This window comes from Etheostoma spectabile, unplaced genomic scaffold (assembly GCF_008692095.1).
Source record: "Etheostoma spectabile isolate EspeVRDwgs_2016 unplaced genomic scaffold, UIUC_Espe_1.0 scaffold172, whole genome shotgun sequence".
In the NCBI taxonomy this organism is placed as follows: Eukaryota; Metazoa; Chordata; class Actinopteri; order Perciformes; family Percidae; genus Etheostoma; species Etheostoma spectabile.
In genome coordinates, this window is record NW_022605573.1 from 1,330,015 (window position 1) to 1,346,696 (window position 16,682).

General features: G+C 42.4%; 2 protein-coding genes across 3 annotated transcripts in view; one reads left to right on the plus strand and one right to left on the minus strand.

Annotated features, from left to right (window-relative positions):
* ints4 (integrator complex subunit 4) overlaps positions 1-7,139 on the plus strand; it is a 19,215-nt gene extending 12,076 nt beyond the window's left edge. Inside the window, exons 18-24 of the mRNA XM_032510670.1 lie at positions 691-781; positions 876-996; positions 1,197-1,256; positions 2,058-2,217; positions 3,313-3,456; positions 4,577-4,697; positions 5,967-7,139. Coding sequence (XP_032366561.1) covers positions 691-781; positions 876-996; positions 1,197-1,256; positions 2,058-2,217; positions 3,313-3,456; positions 4,577-4,697; positions 5,967-6,163 — 894 coding nt within the window. The 3' untranslated portion in view covers positions 6,164-7,139. The remainder of the gene's footprint in view (positions 1-690; positions 782-875; positions 997-1,196; positions 1,257-2,057; positions 2,218-3,312; positions 3,457-4,576; positions 4,698-5,966) is intronic.
* A 380-nt stretch (positions 7,140-7,519) lies between these two features.
* On the minus strand, positions 7,520-11,092 carry aamdc (adipogenesis associated, Mth938 domain containing). 2 transcript variants are annotated; one of them, XM_032510669.1, is made up of 4 exons: positions 10,949-11,092; positions 9,595-9,746; positions 9,377-9,472; positions 7,520-7,695 (listed from the first exon to the last, which is right to left on the minus strand). In XM_032510669.1, exons 1-4 carry the CDS (start codon positions 10,965-10,967, stop codon positions 7,555-7,557), a joined length of 408 nt encoding a protein of 135 aa, XP_032366560.1. In that variant the 5' UTR covers positions 10,968-11,092; the 3' UTR covers positions 7,520-7,554. The 2 variants fall into 2 exon arrangements, with proteins under 2 accessions (XP_032366560.1, XP_032366559.1); XM_032510668.1 differs by having other exon boundaries at positions 9,595-9,779; positions 10,949-11,010.
* Between the last annotated feature and the right edge of the window lie 5,590 nt (positions 11,093-16,682).

Here is a 16,682-nt window from a genome sequence, read left to right on the forward strand (position 1 = left end):
TTTATTGTCACAACAGAACAGAGGAACATCAAAATATATTAAAGTAAAATACATGTTTAAAAACTAGTTGTTACTTTAATATATTAAAATATAAAAATACAAACTTAAGATATGAAATTTTAAGTCCTTTGAACAAAAACACATTAACAAAAAAAAAAATCAGTGTGTCCAACAGTGACGTTGTAGAGCGTCCTCTGGTGGACAGACTATGCAACGCCATCACTAACAGGGACGTTGTAGAGCGTCCTCTGGTGGACAGACTATGCAACGCCATCACTAACAGGGACGTTGTAGAGCGTCCTCTGGTGGACAGACTGTGCAACGCCATCACTAACAGGGACGTTGTAGAGTGTCCCCTGGTGGACAGACTATGCAACGCCATCACTAACAGGGACGTTGTAGAGCGTCCTCTGGTGGACAGACTATGCAACGCCATCACTAACAGGGACGTTGTAGAGTGTCCTCTGGTGGACAGACTATGCAACGCCATCACTAACAGGGACGTTGTAGAGCGTCCTCTGGTGGACAGACTATGCAACGCCATCACTAACGGGGACGTTGTAGAGCGTCCTCTGGTGGACAGACTATGCAACACCAACGCTCATAACCTACTGATACATTGGAAAATGGCTAATATCGGTCCGCCAATAAATCGGTCGGGCTCTGTTTTAAAGTGCCTTGTTTCCTCAGGCTCTGCAGGAGAAGCTGTGGAACATGGCTGTCCCTCTGTGCCTCAAACAAAACGTCACGGCCACAGCAGCGGCTCAACAGGTCAGCACACACTCACTTACACACACGTTGATTATCAAGACCGAACCTGCCTAAATGTGTGTGGCTGTGTGTGTGTAGATCTTGGAGGTCGCCGTATCATTAAAAAACCTACAAGCTGGAGTTTCTGTACAGCGGTTTGGAAAGCAGACAGGTAGCCACTATACATCATGTTCGCTTGCAGGCCAAAGCTCTGCAGCTCATCCTGACTGCTCGCACCAGGCAAGGGTCAGTACACACACACACACACACACACACACACACACACACACACACACACACACACACACACACACACACACACACACACACACACACACACACACACACACACACACACACACACACACACACACACACACAAAAATAAACATTTCAGACTTAATGTGGACAATATCTGTATGCTGATGTTTGTCATTTCTCTTCAGGTTGGATCCTCTCATCAGCAGCTGCGAGAAGTTTTTGCAGGGCATTGAGTCTTTTCAGAGGTGAGCGTCTTCATCTGCGTGGGTCTGTTTAAATATTTCTGCTTAAATTTGAGAGTTGAAACGGCCCCGGCTTTAACACATAACCACAGCTTGTCCGGTCAATCCTGGCAGGGCAAGTTAATTTGAATAGATGAAATATTGCTAGGAAATTCCTTTGATACAGCAGCATTTTGTACAATAAAAGCAAAAACAAACAAACAAGTAAACAGACAAGAAAAAACAGGCAAACAATAGACAACAAGCAGAAGGTAGACTGAAAGTGGCGTCAAATAAAGGCATTGTAAAGTGTGGTTGCCAAAGCTCCTTTCAATAACAAGGAACTTCAAAGTGCTTTGCATAAGATATTAAAAGGCAACAAGATTTAGAAACAAAAGGCAATATTAGAATCTTTTTATTAAAATGGATTTTATGGAATTGGTATTTATGGAAAAGTATTGTTCAAAGTCTGCTTTATTGTCAATTTCTTCACATGTCAAAACATACAAAGAGATCGTAATAACGTTTCCCTCTATCCCACGGTGGAGACAAGACATATTTTACCAATTAGGTCCACAGACAAACATAACATTCAAGTAAACAATATAAAAAGTAAAAATAAGAAGGCACATACAATGAAGAAAATAAGAGCAGCAAAATTTGAGTTAAAAATGTGCAATTATGCATATAATAGAAAGTCAATATAATATAATAGTGCAACAAACAGGAACCAGTATCAACGTCCTGGTACAGGTATAAATTACAATACGATTCCCATCCCTACCTCTCACTGTCTCTTCATTCCATATTTTCTGCATCCCTCAGGCTGTTTGCAGCAGAGCTGCCCCACCTGCAGGACAGTTTTGTGGATAAGCTTTTGGAGCTGATGCCCCGGCTGTCGTCCTGTAAACCGGCGGAGATGGTGAAGATCCTGCTGGCCACTCTGAGACTGAGCGGCCTGCTGCAGCTCAGACTGCCTGAGCAGGTATGATGAAGGACTTCCTACGCACAAATCTGTTAAAATAAGTTTTAGTAATCAACAGCAGTGATGTTACAAAAAAAAGACCAGTCCTCCGCAATCTTCTTGCAAAAAGTTAAAAAGCCTTCAGAAGGCTGTTTGTGCCGCTACGCATGGGTTGTTCCCCAGCTCTATTTTTAATGTACTAATAAATTCAATATGAAATAGTCATCTAAGTTAAAGCTTTTTAACTTATTGCGAGAAGAGTGCCTAGGACCTTTCTTTATCTTTTGTATTCCCGTCTAAAAATGCACTTTCATCAATCAATCAGTCAATCAATTAAACTTTAGGTCTATAGCACATTTCATACAAACCAATGTAACACAATGTGGTTCGTACAAAAGCGACAAGAGAACTTGTGCGATTACACAGAGTAAAATATAAACAAAATGTAGCGCACACACACACACACATAAACACACACATACACCAACCAAAGCATAACATAGAGCAACAACAAACCAAGTAAAATCTGAATACTTTATTGATCCCCTCGAGGAAATTATTTAGTTGCAGTTGCTCAGTCAAATTCAAGACAAAATAAGAGTAAGAAAGAGTCAATAAGTGTATAAAGTAACATAGCTTTAGTAAGAAATAATGAAAATGTAAAGTAGAAGTCGAGTAAGATTAGGTTAAAAAGATTGTTTCAAATGGATTGTACAAATTCTGTTGTAGTGCAGCGACAAAATATAGTGCAACTTAAATACAGTACAAATATTAAGTAGCAGCAGTGAATAAATAACCAATTGTGCACATGTAGCTGATGAGTTATTGCACCAAGTAATTATTGTACGCTTTTGTCCAATAACATTGGGATGTGAGATACCAGGTGGAAGCCTCTCAGGTTCATATAGTATAAAGCAGCCTCCCCTGGGATGGTTCAGAGGCCGCTGCCTGTGGATCTGAGTGTTTTTACTGGTTCATATCTGATGAGCATGTCTTTATTATACTGATACTAGTTTTAACTTCTGAGCACTCAGGACCTTATTTTCTTTCTTCTTCTATTAGTAATGTACAGTTTGATCAACCTAGTACTGTTTTTGTTTCCCTGCTGGTTGACAGATCCATCGGGCGACAGCCACCATCATCGAGCCGACCGGGGAGTCCGACAACCCGCTGCGGTTCACGACCGGCCTGGTGGTGGCGCTAGACATCGACGCAACGCTGGAGCACGTTCAGGACCCGCAGAACTCTGTCAAAGTACAGGTCAGTTTGGTGTAAAACACTAACGTAAGTATAGTATGTTAAAAGAAAAAATCAAAGTACAATATATATCGAGGAAAAAAAGAAAAACATTAATAAAAAGTCATAGTATAGCGTTTCAAAAATAGTGATTAAAAAATAGTATAGTATGTTGAAGGAAGTGCTAAAGTTTAGCATGCCAAAATAGTGATTAAAAAGTCATGGTATAGTGATGAAAAAAGTTATAGTGAAGTATGTCGGAAGAAATAACAAAAAAGTCAAAGTATACTATGTCAGAAAAGGGATTAAAAAAGTAGATCAAGTAGATTTTTCAGAAATTTTTACTTTACTATTTATTTTTTTGGCGACACACAAGCTTTTTAAGGTTTTGGTCCGAATCCTTCAGCAATCCGACGTAGACCAAAACAAATTATATTATAAGCAATTATAATCGATGTGACACTTAGAGCACCTTTAAAATAATTAAGCAACAGAACAAGCAAGATCCTCTGCTTATTGTAGAACGTTACATCCCCGGTACGAAACACACAGACATCGTAGCTTCAGCGAGACCTCATCCATGCGACTTCGAAGTGTGTAGTCTTTCTAACGATGTAGTCTTGTACTTCAACACTTTAACAATAAACGGAGACTTTCTGAACTCGTGAAGGATAATACATCTGGTCGATTCCAACACGTAGCTCTGTTTGAAGGTCTGTCAGTAGAGAGAAAAATGAAACCAGTCAGTGCTGCCTACACTGATTCCCGGCTGCTTAGATGGGAATATTTTCTAGTTTCTTCTCTCCTTTGTGACAGTAAGTTGAATATATTTAAATTATGAAGAAAACAAGATGTGAGGGGGACGTCCTCTTGGGCTTTGGGAAACACTGATCCACATTTATCACCATTTTCTGACCTATTATAGACCAAACAACTAATCAATTAAACAAGGTAGTAATAGAAAGATTAGTCAACAAGGGCAATCATGTACCTTGCGATCCGACTTGTCAGGCGGCGTGAGAGTGAGAGAGTTCGTTGTAACAGCCACATTACACCTTTTATTGTCGTCCTTAAACTAAAACCCTGGACTGCTCGCTCATTGGCTCTGGATATGAACACTAAGTGATTCCCGGTCTTTCTGCAGGTTCTGTATCCAGACGGCCAGAGTCATGTCATCCATCCTAAACCTTCAGACTTCAGAAAGCCTGGACCTGACAGGCACAGACTCATCACACAGGTTTACCTCTCACACACGGCATGGACAGGTCAGTATAATGCACACACATTATGGTTCTGTTTTAGTGACGTTTTCAGATGTTCTCCATCTCCATCTGCTGTTAAACTCATTCAAGAGTCAGAGATTTGGCTACGTCGATGCACAACCACTGATCCAATCCAAATTCTGCACAAAATGTACAGCTTTTAAAGAACTTCCCTTTTTGTTATTGCACTGCTGTGTTTTAGCGTGTGTCTGCTTGCTATGTTCTCTAATCGGAAACATGTTTTAAAGGTCCCATGACATGAAAATGTCACTTTGAGGTTTTCTAACATTAATGAGTTGTCCCAGCCTGCCTATGGTCCCCCAGTGGCTAGAAATGGTGTAAACCGAGCCCTGGGTATCCTGCTCTGCCTTTGAGAAAATGAAAGCTCAGATGGGCCAAGCTGGAATCTTACTCCTTATGAGGTCATAAGGGGCAAGGTTACCTCCCCTTTCTCGGCTTTGCCCGCCCAGAGAATTTGGCCCACCCATGAGAGAGAGAGAGACATCACGGCTTTCAAACAAGCAAAGTGGCAGTTGGTCAAGGCCCCCCCCCCGGAGTTTGCATGTCCTCCATAAAGACCATAAAGACATGCAAGTAACTAGGACTACAGTTGAAAATGGTTTAGCGAAATTAATTGATACGTACAAAATTTGCCAGTAAGCGAGAGAGACACACCCCAAATTGTTAAACTCCCTTTATCATCCGTGTATTTAGATTGACTTTGAGGAGCCAGGTCTGCTCAGAACCGATCACCGGCGATCGTCGCCCAGTGCATGCCGGTTAGATTGTGTCCGACTTGCACATGAGATAAAGATAGTCAGGTGCCGCAGTTGCTGTCCCAGGGCACCATGGCCTGGCTCAGGATTGACTCATGACGTTTAGAAGTCGGAGAGACTAAATCCGTTCCGATTACGGATCATCTACAGCCTTTTGATTGTTAACATCAGCGACAGATCACGTGATGAAGAGCTACTCTGTCATAATAAAAACAACTGGAGACTGTACAAGCAGATATATGGGTCTGACAACATTTTATTAAATCACACTTCACACGATGTGTTTCTGTGATTTCCTGTTCAGCCTGAAGGTGGCTGGAAACAGCTGGGGGCCGTCTGACTTGACAGCGGCTTTTTGTCGTCCCCCCCCCCCCCCCCCGGCTGCTGCTGCTGCCTGCTCTCGTCCACTTTACAGGCGAGGCGCAGCTCATCTCGAAGGAGTGTATCGTTTCCTTGACTCCGTTTCTACCCTCTCTGTCTTCCCCCTCTTTCTCAGAGCCGTCTCAAATCGAGGTGCGCCTCCTGCTGGCCTACAGCTCCTCCTCAACCTCCCTCTCCTCTCCTTCGGCATCCAAGGTGGGATGGAGCGATAGCATCGACAGCCTCCCGCCACCAGAGGCCGCCGTAGAGGGAACCATTCCGTTCAGCAAGCCCGTCAAAGTCTACATCATGCCCAAACCTGCCCGCCGCTAACCGCTCATCACAAAGGACACCCAAACAAGGCTGTTGTCTGTGCACGATCCGTCCTGCCTGCACGATCTGTTCTGCGCACGTGCAATATGTTCGCGCATGCTCAGATGATGTCATGATGATCGCGGATTTACGACACTGCACGATCTGTTCCTACAGACAGTTAAAGAAAGTCTGTTCGCCTCCACTGGAAAGCTAACGTTAGTTTAGCTAACAGCTAATTTGGCTAACCACTAGCTGAGACAGCGTGTAAAAGACCCTCAAAAGTTAAAATAACCGTTTAAATATATAAGTGCTGTTACGTCAGTTCTACTTTACTTATGTGTTTACTTAAAACACAATCACTCAATACTTCTTTATTATAACTGTAAAGTCTTAATTTAGCTGTAGCTGCTTTTCCCACGGTTAAGTTTGAGTAACGATATTTTAGGCTGAATCAAGCTGTCAGCTAGCCGAAATAGCTGTTAGCTAAACTAGCGTCAGCTTCTCGGTGGAGGCTACAACTAATTAATATATTTATATTATATTTGAGGGTCTTTTACATGGTGACTCAGCTAACGGTTAGCCGAATTAGCTGTAAACTAACGTCGTTAGCTTTCCGGTGGAGGCTAACAGCTAAACCCCTACTGTGGAACAGATCGTGCAGTGCCGTAAGTTCCTGGTAAATCCTCGTACGTTATGATTATCATCTGCACACGCGCAGGACGGATCGTGCAGGCAGGACGGATCGTGTAGCGACAGCTGTTACTCTTCACAGCTTTCAGATGCGAGACCCTCTAAGCTGTGCAGAAAAGATGACATTGCTTTCTTTTCTCTTCAGAAACACATTCAGTTTTAGATTTTGGACAAAAATAATAATTCATGGTTAAGTGGGAGGATGCACAAGAGTATTTTCCACTCATGGTGTCATTTCGTATGGGGAATATTTTTGTACTTTACAATTGTTTCTGAAAGATAAACCCATGTGAAGGAGATGATTTATTTTCTAGATTTATTTAGTGCGGCAAACAAGCAAAGACACATGTACTGAACGATACATATTCATCAGCTTTTACCAACTACACCACATGATCACTCGTTCAGGCGACAGTTGAAAAGTGGTCATTGCAATAGCGGTGAAATTTCCCATTATCTTAGGTTATCTAAAATAACATTTGAAATTGTACAATAATAAACTGGACATTAAGACGATTTAATCTTACCCTGGTCTCGCATTGCCAGAGCATCTGGCCGCACGAGTTAATATTTCTGCAGTGGGACAAACGCTCTGGGTTGTTTTTATTCCTTTAAACCAATCCCGACTGTCTCTACGCCCGGGTACGGCGGCGGGTCCAGATAGCAGCACTACACTATATCCTGCGTGTGTCATCTCCGTCGGTGCAGCGGTTACGTAATCAACAGGTGGAGTGGAAGACCCCCCCCACCTTGGCGCCCTGGCCGGCCAGTTTGTTGTATTCAGCAACGGCCTTCTCCGTCTGCAAGACTCTGACGTCGACACCTTTCTGCATCACAAAGTCCAGAGTGGAGGAGGGAACCTGAGGGAAGAGATGGCCGCAAAGAAAGAAAAATATGTTATTTACAAAGTTCCAGCCAGACTTGATTTTAGTTGTCTGTCCCCTGGGTGTCTAAGGGGACGCGTAGGCTCTACATGGATGATCTACTCTCAACACTGGGCCTGAACACCTCCATTGTAATGTAGAAGGTTATTCATATTCAAAAGGAACTTCCCAAAACTGGTGGATGATTGTGGAAGTGGACAATAAACAACCATCAAACTGCACTGCTACTAACTGACCTAACTCCATGAGACTTCTCACTTACAGTGCTGCTCATAAGTTAACGTAAAAAAAAAAGGAAATTAAATTTGAAATTGATCTTAATTTATATTTTTAAAAAGGGAAATACAATCCAACTTTTAAGGACACCAATTTTCTTTGTGAATTAATAATATATTGTAAATAAATTAATGTTCTTTAAAATACAGGGGGCATGAGTATACACCCCCATGTTAATACAGGGGCATAAGGATACACCCCCCTATGTTAAAATACAGGGGCATAAGGATACACCCCCCCTATGTTAAAATACAGGGGGCATAAGGATACACCCCTATGTAAAATACAGGGGCATAAGTCACCCCCCTATGTTAAAATACAGGGGCATAAGTATACACCCCCCTATGTTAAAATACAGGGGCATAAGGATACACCCCCCTATGTTAAAATACAGGGCATAAGTACCCCCCCCTATGTTAAAATACAGGGCATAAGATACACCCCCCTATGTTAAAATACGGGCATAAGATACACCCCCCTTGTAAATACGGGGCATAAGGATACACCCCCCTATGTTAAAATACAGGGGCATAAGGATACACCCCCCTATGTTAAAATAAGCAGGGCATAGGATACACCCCCCTATGTTAAAATACAGGGCATAAGTATACACCCCCCTAGTTAAAATCCAGGGCAAAGGATACACCCCCCCTATTTTAAAAACAGGGGGCATAAGGATCACCCCCCCTATGTTAAAATACAGGGGCATAAATACACCCCCTATGTTAAATACAGGGCATAAGGTACACCCCCTATGTTAAAATACAGGGGCATAAGTATACACCCCCCTATGTTAAAATACAGTGCACTAAGTATACCCACTCCCCCCCCCCCCCCCCATGTTAAATTCCCATAGAGGCAGGTGGTTTTTTTTTATTTTTAAAGACCAGTTATTTCATGGATGATACTATGCATCCTGATAAAGTTCCCTTGGCCTTTCGAATTAAAGTACCCCCCCACCCAACAACATCATCACATACCCTTCACCATACCTAGAGATTGGCATGGTGAAGGCTATGTGATGATGGGGTGGTATTTTATTTCCAAAGGCCAAGGGAACTTAATCAGGATGCTTGTATCCTGATCCATGTAATAACTGGCCTGTAATAATAAAAATGTGCCTCTATGGGAATTTAACATAGGGTATGTATACTTATGCCCCCTGTGTTTTAAGGTAGAACATTTATATATTTACTCCTATTTTGTTTAATTAAGGCATTAAGATCAATTTCCAAAAGACGGATTCTTTTTTTTTATTCGTCTTTTTAGTCAACTTTAACATCGGTTCACAAACCTATGAGCACCACTGTAGTGAAGCTAAACTGATGATTCGTCTTGCTTTTTAAATGAATAGATTGGACATTGTGTAGGTTGGTTCTACCTGCAGAGCTTCGCTCATGCCTCTGCCGATGACCAGCAAGTCGATTCCCTTCTTCAGCACCTCCTCCAGGTCTGCAGGTTGTACTCCCGGGGTATGCTGGGAAAGGGCAAGACAATGTGTGAGCACGTGCCAGGTCCTGTTGTCTTTTTAAGCATGTGTCAATACGCCGTCCTGCACATGTGTATTTCGTTGAGTACTGAGATCTGAGTTCCACTCACGTTGGTCCCGGTCTCTCTCCAGTCCCAGGCCCGGCTGCCTCCAGGCCAGACCTTACAGTCCTTGTAGCTGGAGGAGCACCCCTTCACTGTCATGTGGCCCCAGGACAGAGAGGCGATCTCTGGAGACGTCATGTTGCACACAAGCCCACCTTCTGTAAGACAAATGACAGCAGTAGACAGTGACTCTGTGGAGAGTCACAGGTCATTAAAATAGGATTTAAAACACGTGTAAAGGCCTCTGATGAGCAATAACAAAAATCTACTGGTTCATTGCATGTTCCTGTAGTAGCTTAGTGTGGAAGGAACTATTTGCTACAAATATCTGGCCTAAAAAGTAAAGAATATAACAATTAGTTTTATCTGGTTGTCAGAACAGCTCATTAAATCCAGCTGAGCACAAAATGAGAATAGCTGGTCCACCTTGAACTCTCTGGCATTTATTCACTGACAATTACTTTTAATTAACATCACACACACATAGTATGTGAATGTGTGAAACTGAAGCCTAACACGTTTTAGTTTAAAATATGTATTATATAAATTATTTTAGTTGAAATGCCATCTTAAATGGGCAATAAAATGCACTTCAGCACTTAATTGCCCCAAAGTGATTGCAGCTCTCGTGGGTTTGACAGGTTTTCTTTTCTGATTCAAAATGACTTTCTTTTCATGAATGAGGGTTAAATCTTTGAGATTTTAACCCACCTTGTTGACATACGTTTTTAAAGCCCAATACATTTAGTAACACGCAGTTTTTCAAGTGAGTTATGGGCCTAATTAACACGCTCCCACGGACGGCAATGAGTTTTTAGGCGGATGAACACTTTTTGGCAGCACACCTGCTCTAGATACCGATCCCTACACGACACCACGACACGAATCAAATATTAGTGCTAGTTAATATGCTGTGCTTAACATTTCTTAATTATGTGTTACGGTGGAGCACCAGATGTGTGTAACACATAGACTGTATGTTGTGTAGCATTAGCAACATTAGCTTCAGCTGCAAAAGTCCTAACTATCCGCTGCCAGTTCTGCTGTTAATAGCCACCGACCGGCTCACTACCCGCCACCCGGCGCTCTCCCACCGACCGACTCTCTACGGCTCTCTACCCACCGACCGACTCTCTACGGCTCTCTACCCGCCGACCGACTCTCTACGGCTCTCTACCCGCCGACCGACTCTCTACGGCTCTCTACCCGCCGACCGACTCTCTACCCGCCGACCGGCGCTCTACGGCTCTCTACCCACCGGGCCAACAAGAAACGGTGAGTCAGAAGAGCAGCAATATGCTGGTTCTTGGTGGTTTCAGAAGTTATAACAGAAAGTCTGAAGCAAAGTAGTGCTGCTTACCGTTTCTCCTGTCAACCATGGACTATATAAATAGATATTATGATGTCAACGCCCCCTCCCCCCGGTAGGCCTACTCTTCTTCCTGTTGTAATTAAAGGGAAAACACCACTCAGTTTGGGCTGTATTTGTATTTGTGTCAAGCTTTGACTCTTTAAGGGGAAATATGCATGAATCCCTGCAGGGGGCGACACGTGCGCTTGCAGAAGGAGGTCTGGTTCTGGAGAAGTCTGTGAGAAAGTGACCCACTTCGCACTTGATTTATTACTACCTCAGTCAACATTTTCATAATGAGTTTATACTCTCAATCGCTAGATTTAAGTCTTCTGCAACACAGAATGATGTTTCCAGACTCTGACATCAAATCTTTATTTGATGTTGTGATATTGGTGTTAAATTTCCTACATACATAATGGTCTTTAAAAGTCTTAAATGGGACTTGGTGAAACCTGTAGAAACCCTGGTCCTGGACTGAGATATAGTAGTTTTAATTGTCAACCTGTCCTAAAAAGGAAGAACGTGTGATTTTTATTCAATAAAACAATACCAGACAGTAAAATACCTGTTCAGTGGATACTATATTTTCTTGTACTTAGGCCTAAATAAAAGATAATAATAATTAAGAAAGTAATGGAATAGTAACTTGATCAACTGATTGATGAGAAGAGGTTTTAGCTTTTTGATGTTTTCTGTTACAGGGTTGTCTGGCTGCATACTGACTAACGATAGATTGAAGACACTTGAAATTAAAAACGGATATGGAATAAAGTTAGGACAAGAGTATTTATTTGGCTTATTTTTGCTTTTGCTGTGTTCCTAATGAACCACTTTTGTATCTGGAATTATGTTTTTTTGCTTATTCTTTTAGCATGTTGTCCAAAATAAACTATTCATTCTGCAATCTGGAAAGTCGGTGGACCTGGTGTCTTCTGGGAGACGCAGGCCTGCGTCTCCCAGAAGACACCAGGTCCACCGGCTTTCCAGATTGCAGAAGGTAACCAACCTGCACCTGGACACATCACCTGTGCAGCTGCAGCTCGTCATAGCTGATGAGCTAGTTTATTTGAGGAAGCTAACACAGGTATTTTGTCACACACAATCCAGGCTTATTTTAAAGATGGATGACAGCCACAGAGGAGGGGGACGGTCTGGATTGGCTCTTTTTAAAAGAAAGACGGCTCAGGGATCAAGCTACTCACCTATGGAGATCCCAACGTCTCCACATCCAGGTAACTGGTCCTGCTGCTGTTTGACTTCTTTCACATGGAGCCTTTGATTATTAAATGGCACTGACTGGCTGCTGGAGATGGAAACGCCAAAATCTGTGCGATTCTCTTGCTGCTAAGACAACGAAGCGTTTGAGCCTTTAGGGACTGATGTCAGGTCACATGGTGCCAGGCTTCAGCTCGTTTTAACCCTTTTACTCACTTTAAAAAGTTGCTCTGAGACAGCAGTGAAAGAAGTATTCAGATTCTTAACCGTAGTAAAAGTACTAATACCACACTGTAAAAACACTTGGTTATAAGTAAAAGTCCTGCATTGAAAATGTGAAGGACAGCTCCCCCCCCCCCCCCCCCCCGGCTCTGATCTGTTGAACGACCCTGAACTCACATATGCACTGACTCCACTCCTCCACCCCCCCCTCCCCCCCCCCCGGACTGTCTTCTTCCTTCCGTCCGACTGTGCAAATTATTGTTATACTGTTACTGTTATATAATACCTCATAGGACACTGGAATCTGTGCAATTTCATTTCATACAGTGCAATATTTAATACATTAACCTTTCCATTACTGTGCAATATTTATTTACTTAATATTAGTACTTAATCATTTCATTTCATCACCGTGCAATATTATTTATTGAGTGTTAACACTTATCTATGTTTACACAACGTGTATTCAAGTTGATTTATACATGTATACAGTTTTATTTGCTCTACGGACTGTGCGCCAGCACCCCCCCCCCCCCCCCCCCCCCCGCCCCTCTTTTATTTTTCTCTGCACTAACCACGCTTTATATCTTTGACTTTATATTTTTGATATTTTATACTGTTATATTCTTATATTTTTTGTGTCAACGCTGTAAAGGGATTGCTTTAATCTCGTTGCACAAGTACCGTGTACTTGTGTATAATGACAATAAAGGTATTCTATTCTCAAGTTATACTCTTGGGTATCATCAGGAGAATGTAGCCTACCAAGTATTAAAGGTAAAGTAAAATCCTCCCATTTTAGAAAGTGTAAAGGATCCAAAGTGTGTGTTTAATGGTCTGATCATCTCAGCTGGACCTGTATGTAGTTGTTGCTAGTTTAATTTATTATAAAACATCAGATTTTATAAACTACATGTGTCGTGTGCAAAAACAATGGGTTGCAAAGTATCAAGTAAAGCTGTCAGATTAATGTAGTGGAGTAAAAGTACAATATTGCTCTGTGAAATGTAGAAGTAGACAGGGGCATGAAAAGACTCAAGTATAGTACAAGTACCTCAACATTTGGACTCAAGTACAGTACTTACTAGTAAGTTACAGACAGAGGCGACGAGTAATGAAGTGCAAGTACTCCGTTACCTCACGTAGTTTCTAGACTTTTACTGGAGTAATTATTTACACTTTTTCCTTCTACTTCTTACATTTTCAACCAATTGTCTGTACTTTCAACTCCTTTACATTTAAAAATTAGTTTCAGTTTGGCTGGTTTTCATTCCGGTTTGTTTTTGTTCTAAAAAAGAAAAACGCCAAAGGAAACCAAAAACCTACCCGGATAAATCACGCCGTCCGGATAGAGTGAACTTGAGTTTGATATTGTTTATATATTTGAATTGCAACACCAGACACTTTTTAAAAACCCCACAATCCGTTGTGTTACCTCGGGTGTGTATGCTAATCATACCAACGTCACGTTTTACAGTATCTGTTAATAACTTAAATATAACTTAAAAGTAATCTCTTTAGAGATTGTTCGGTTTAATCAAGATAATACCACGATTTTTAAACTTCTGGTACCATGGCAGCTGTTGTGGCTGTAAGCAGACCCACAAAGTGCTGCTACGAGGAACTACACACTAACACACAACGTTAAGGGAACGTTAGTTTATGGTTCTCTAAAGGTTAGTTCGAACCAAACCAAAGACTAACGTTGTTTATGCATCTCTAGTGTGCATAAACACACTGACGCGCTCCATGTTCGCGCTTTATATGTTCTACCATTGAGAAAAATACATCATGTGTACTGTGTGTGCTGCATGTGTGCCAATAACTAGATGACAGAATTATAGCTTTTATAAGCACTAATGCCCTTTTTATACATTGTTTGTAAATAGGTCTGTAATCTCTTATCTAGATAGATGGATCTAGATAGATCTCTATATATTTATCTAGATATATAGATGGATCGAGATAGAGATAGCTCTCTCTCTCTCTACATATCTATCTATCTATATGCGTATGTATGTGAATACTAATGTATTTGTGTAATAATCACCTTGAGCATATTTATCTATATGTAGATAAAGACAGTGACTCATAAAATCTTTGTGTTTGCAAACTTTATTTTGGTTAGGGGGAATGTTTGTGCAAGACATTTTATTCCTGAAGGTTAGGCAAAAAACTGGAATATCACATTTTCACAAAGTAGAGAAAGTAAGCCCCCCCCCCCACCACACAATGCATCTTTGATAATCAAAGACAATCCTGTTAAACCGGAGTAAAACCAAATCTAGAGCGGTTCCGTACCTGTACCAAGATAAATATTAAAATATTGCATCTGAGTCGACTAACGTGAGCTACAATGTGCTAGAGTTGGTTAGATTCTTCCAGTGCGTATGGACGTAAACTGTGGGACACGTTCACATGATGATACTGTGAAATGCAACCACAGAACGTACAAAGTCGGGGTTAACATCTGAGTCTTGCTCGTGGGAAAAACAAAGGGGGGGGGGGGTACTGGGCAGACAGGAACCACTCGCTCTAGATTTGATTTAATGCTCCGTTCACATCTTTCCTTTACTTCACTAGATTCTCTTTAACCATCCAACATGAGGACAGCAGCGCTCCTTTATGTCACCCGGGTGGTGCTTGTTACTCTTGGAACACATTGAAAGTTCCCAAAAAACAAGCCCGCCAAAGGCTTATGCCCGGTTGGGGGGTGGGGGTGGGGGGGTTCAGAGAAAGACGCTTGGTCACTTTGGTCAGTGAGTCAGCAGCAAACAGTTCACACATCCCGACGGCGTCCGGGAATCGTGGCACGCTTCAGGACTTCAGTCCATGACACAGTATCAGTAGTTACGCCAAGTAGCTTGGTCCCCCATCAGAGATTAACTTCGTGCACGCTTGTCAGCGCGTGCACACCTGTGTGCAAGTACCCAAGCTCAACAGACACACACCCATTCACACATCTCTCCATACTAAGCCCAGTGGAGGCACTTCATATGAAACCGTAGAAACCGACTGTGTCGGGCTGTAACGAGTTTTAAACCAATGGGGCCGGGTCTGTCAAATGGTTTAGTGTTGATTTAAAGTTCGAGAGCCCCACAACAGGCCGGCCTGACTGGCTTTAGGCCGCGGTGGGTCAACTTGTACGTGTCCACTGTGGCTTTTTTTGTTGACTGCAGGGATCGGCCCGCTTCCCAGAATCGGACGCTTGGTAGGTGTCACTCCCCAATGTCAGGAGACTGCGACGAGTGAAGCTGAGTCGCGCATGCGTCACTTTGCAACATTAGCATTTAGGAAGCCAACGGGAGACTTCTTTGTAATGTCAACACAGTAAAAATGGATCTACTTAACCAAGTTGGTTCACTGCTGGCTACAAGTTAGCATCAAACACAACATAGGCTGTCAGTTGAATGGCGTTTTGAGCTAACGTTAGCATTCAATCACAGATGGCTGAAACGTTTTTGAAATGACTCCCATCTTGTGTTGTTGGTAATGACAAGAGTATTATTTCATGGAATTCACAAATTTCAGTATGACTGTTATGTCAAACTGTTTAAATCTGAGCATGCGCGACTCAAATCTGCACACTAATGGCATCGGGGAGGGACAGCAGGCTCGCCGTTATCGCTTCCTCTTCAGAGAGTACAGAAAACCGGCTCCACCCTCCTACACCCGCGATGGCTGCACCTGATTGGACAAACGCTTCACTGCGCCCCGATTTCAGACTATTTTATGAAACTAGTGAACTGAAATGTTTCATTATGCAAAAGAGAGGCTACGCAGTTGCTAAGTTTGTCTTTATTTAAGGCCGACAAAGGTCAGTTTACACTTTCTGTGAGTTGTTTTTGAGAGGCGGGAGGTCGAACTGGACACGCCTGATCTGCATAAAGTATCCTGGATTTAACTATGCAAACGAGGAGCGGGCTCCTCTATTGTTGCCGCTACGCCACCAGCATGCATTGCACGGCTGATAACTTGGACAATAAGCAGGAATCGGGAAGATGGCGCTTGCCCGTGGACACGTACAAAGAGTCAAAATCACTCCGCCACTCTTAACACCGGTCAGTTTTATGTTTGGATTAAAGAAAAGCCAAACCGTATTTACCAGCGTTTTGAGAGGTGGCAATTCCCCCCCTCATCTCAGAAATAGGAACTTATTTTCACCGATACAGCCCAAACATCATTATTATTCACACACACACAAATCATCCTAGTGTGTGTGTTAAGATTAAAGTCAATAGCAGCTTTAAGGGGCAGGCACATCAAACATGAGAGCCAGAGAGAGAGAGAGAGAGAGAGAGAG

Bases quoted from the DNA above. Each gene is read 5' to 3' on its own strand.
- aamdc (XM_032510668.1), bottom strand. The intron at 9,473-9,594 runs GTGAGTGGAACT...GCCCTTTCCCAG, and splicing joins GGAGAGAGACCGGGACCAAC to CATACCCCGGGAGTACAACC. The intron at 7,696-9,376 runs GTAGAACCAACC...CTCTTCCCTCAG, and splicing joins GCATGAGCGAAGCTCTGCAG to GTTCCCTCCTCCACTCTGGA.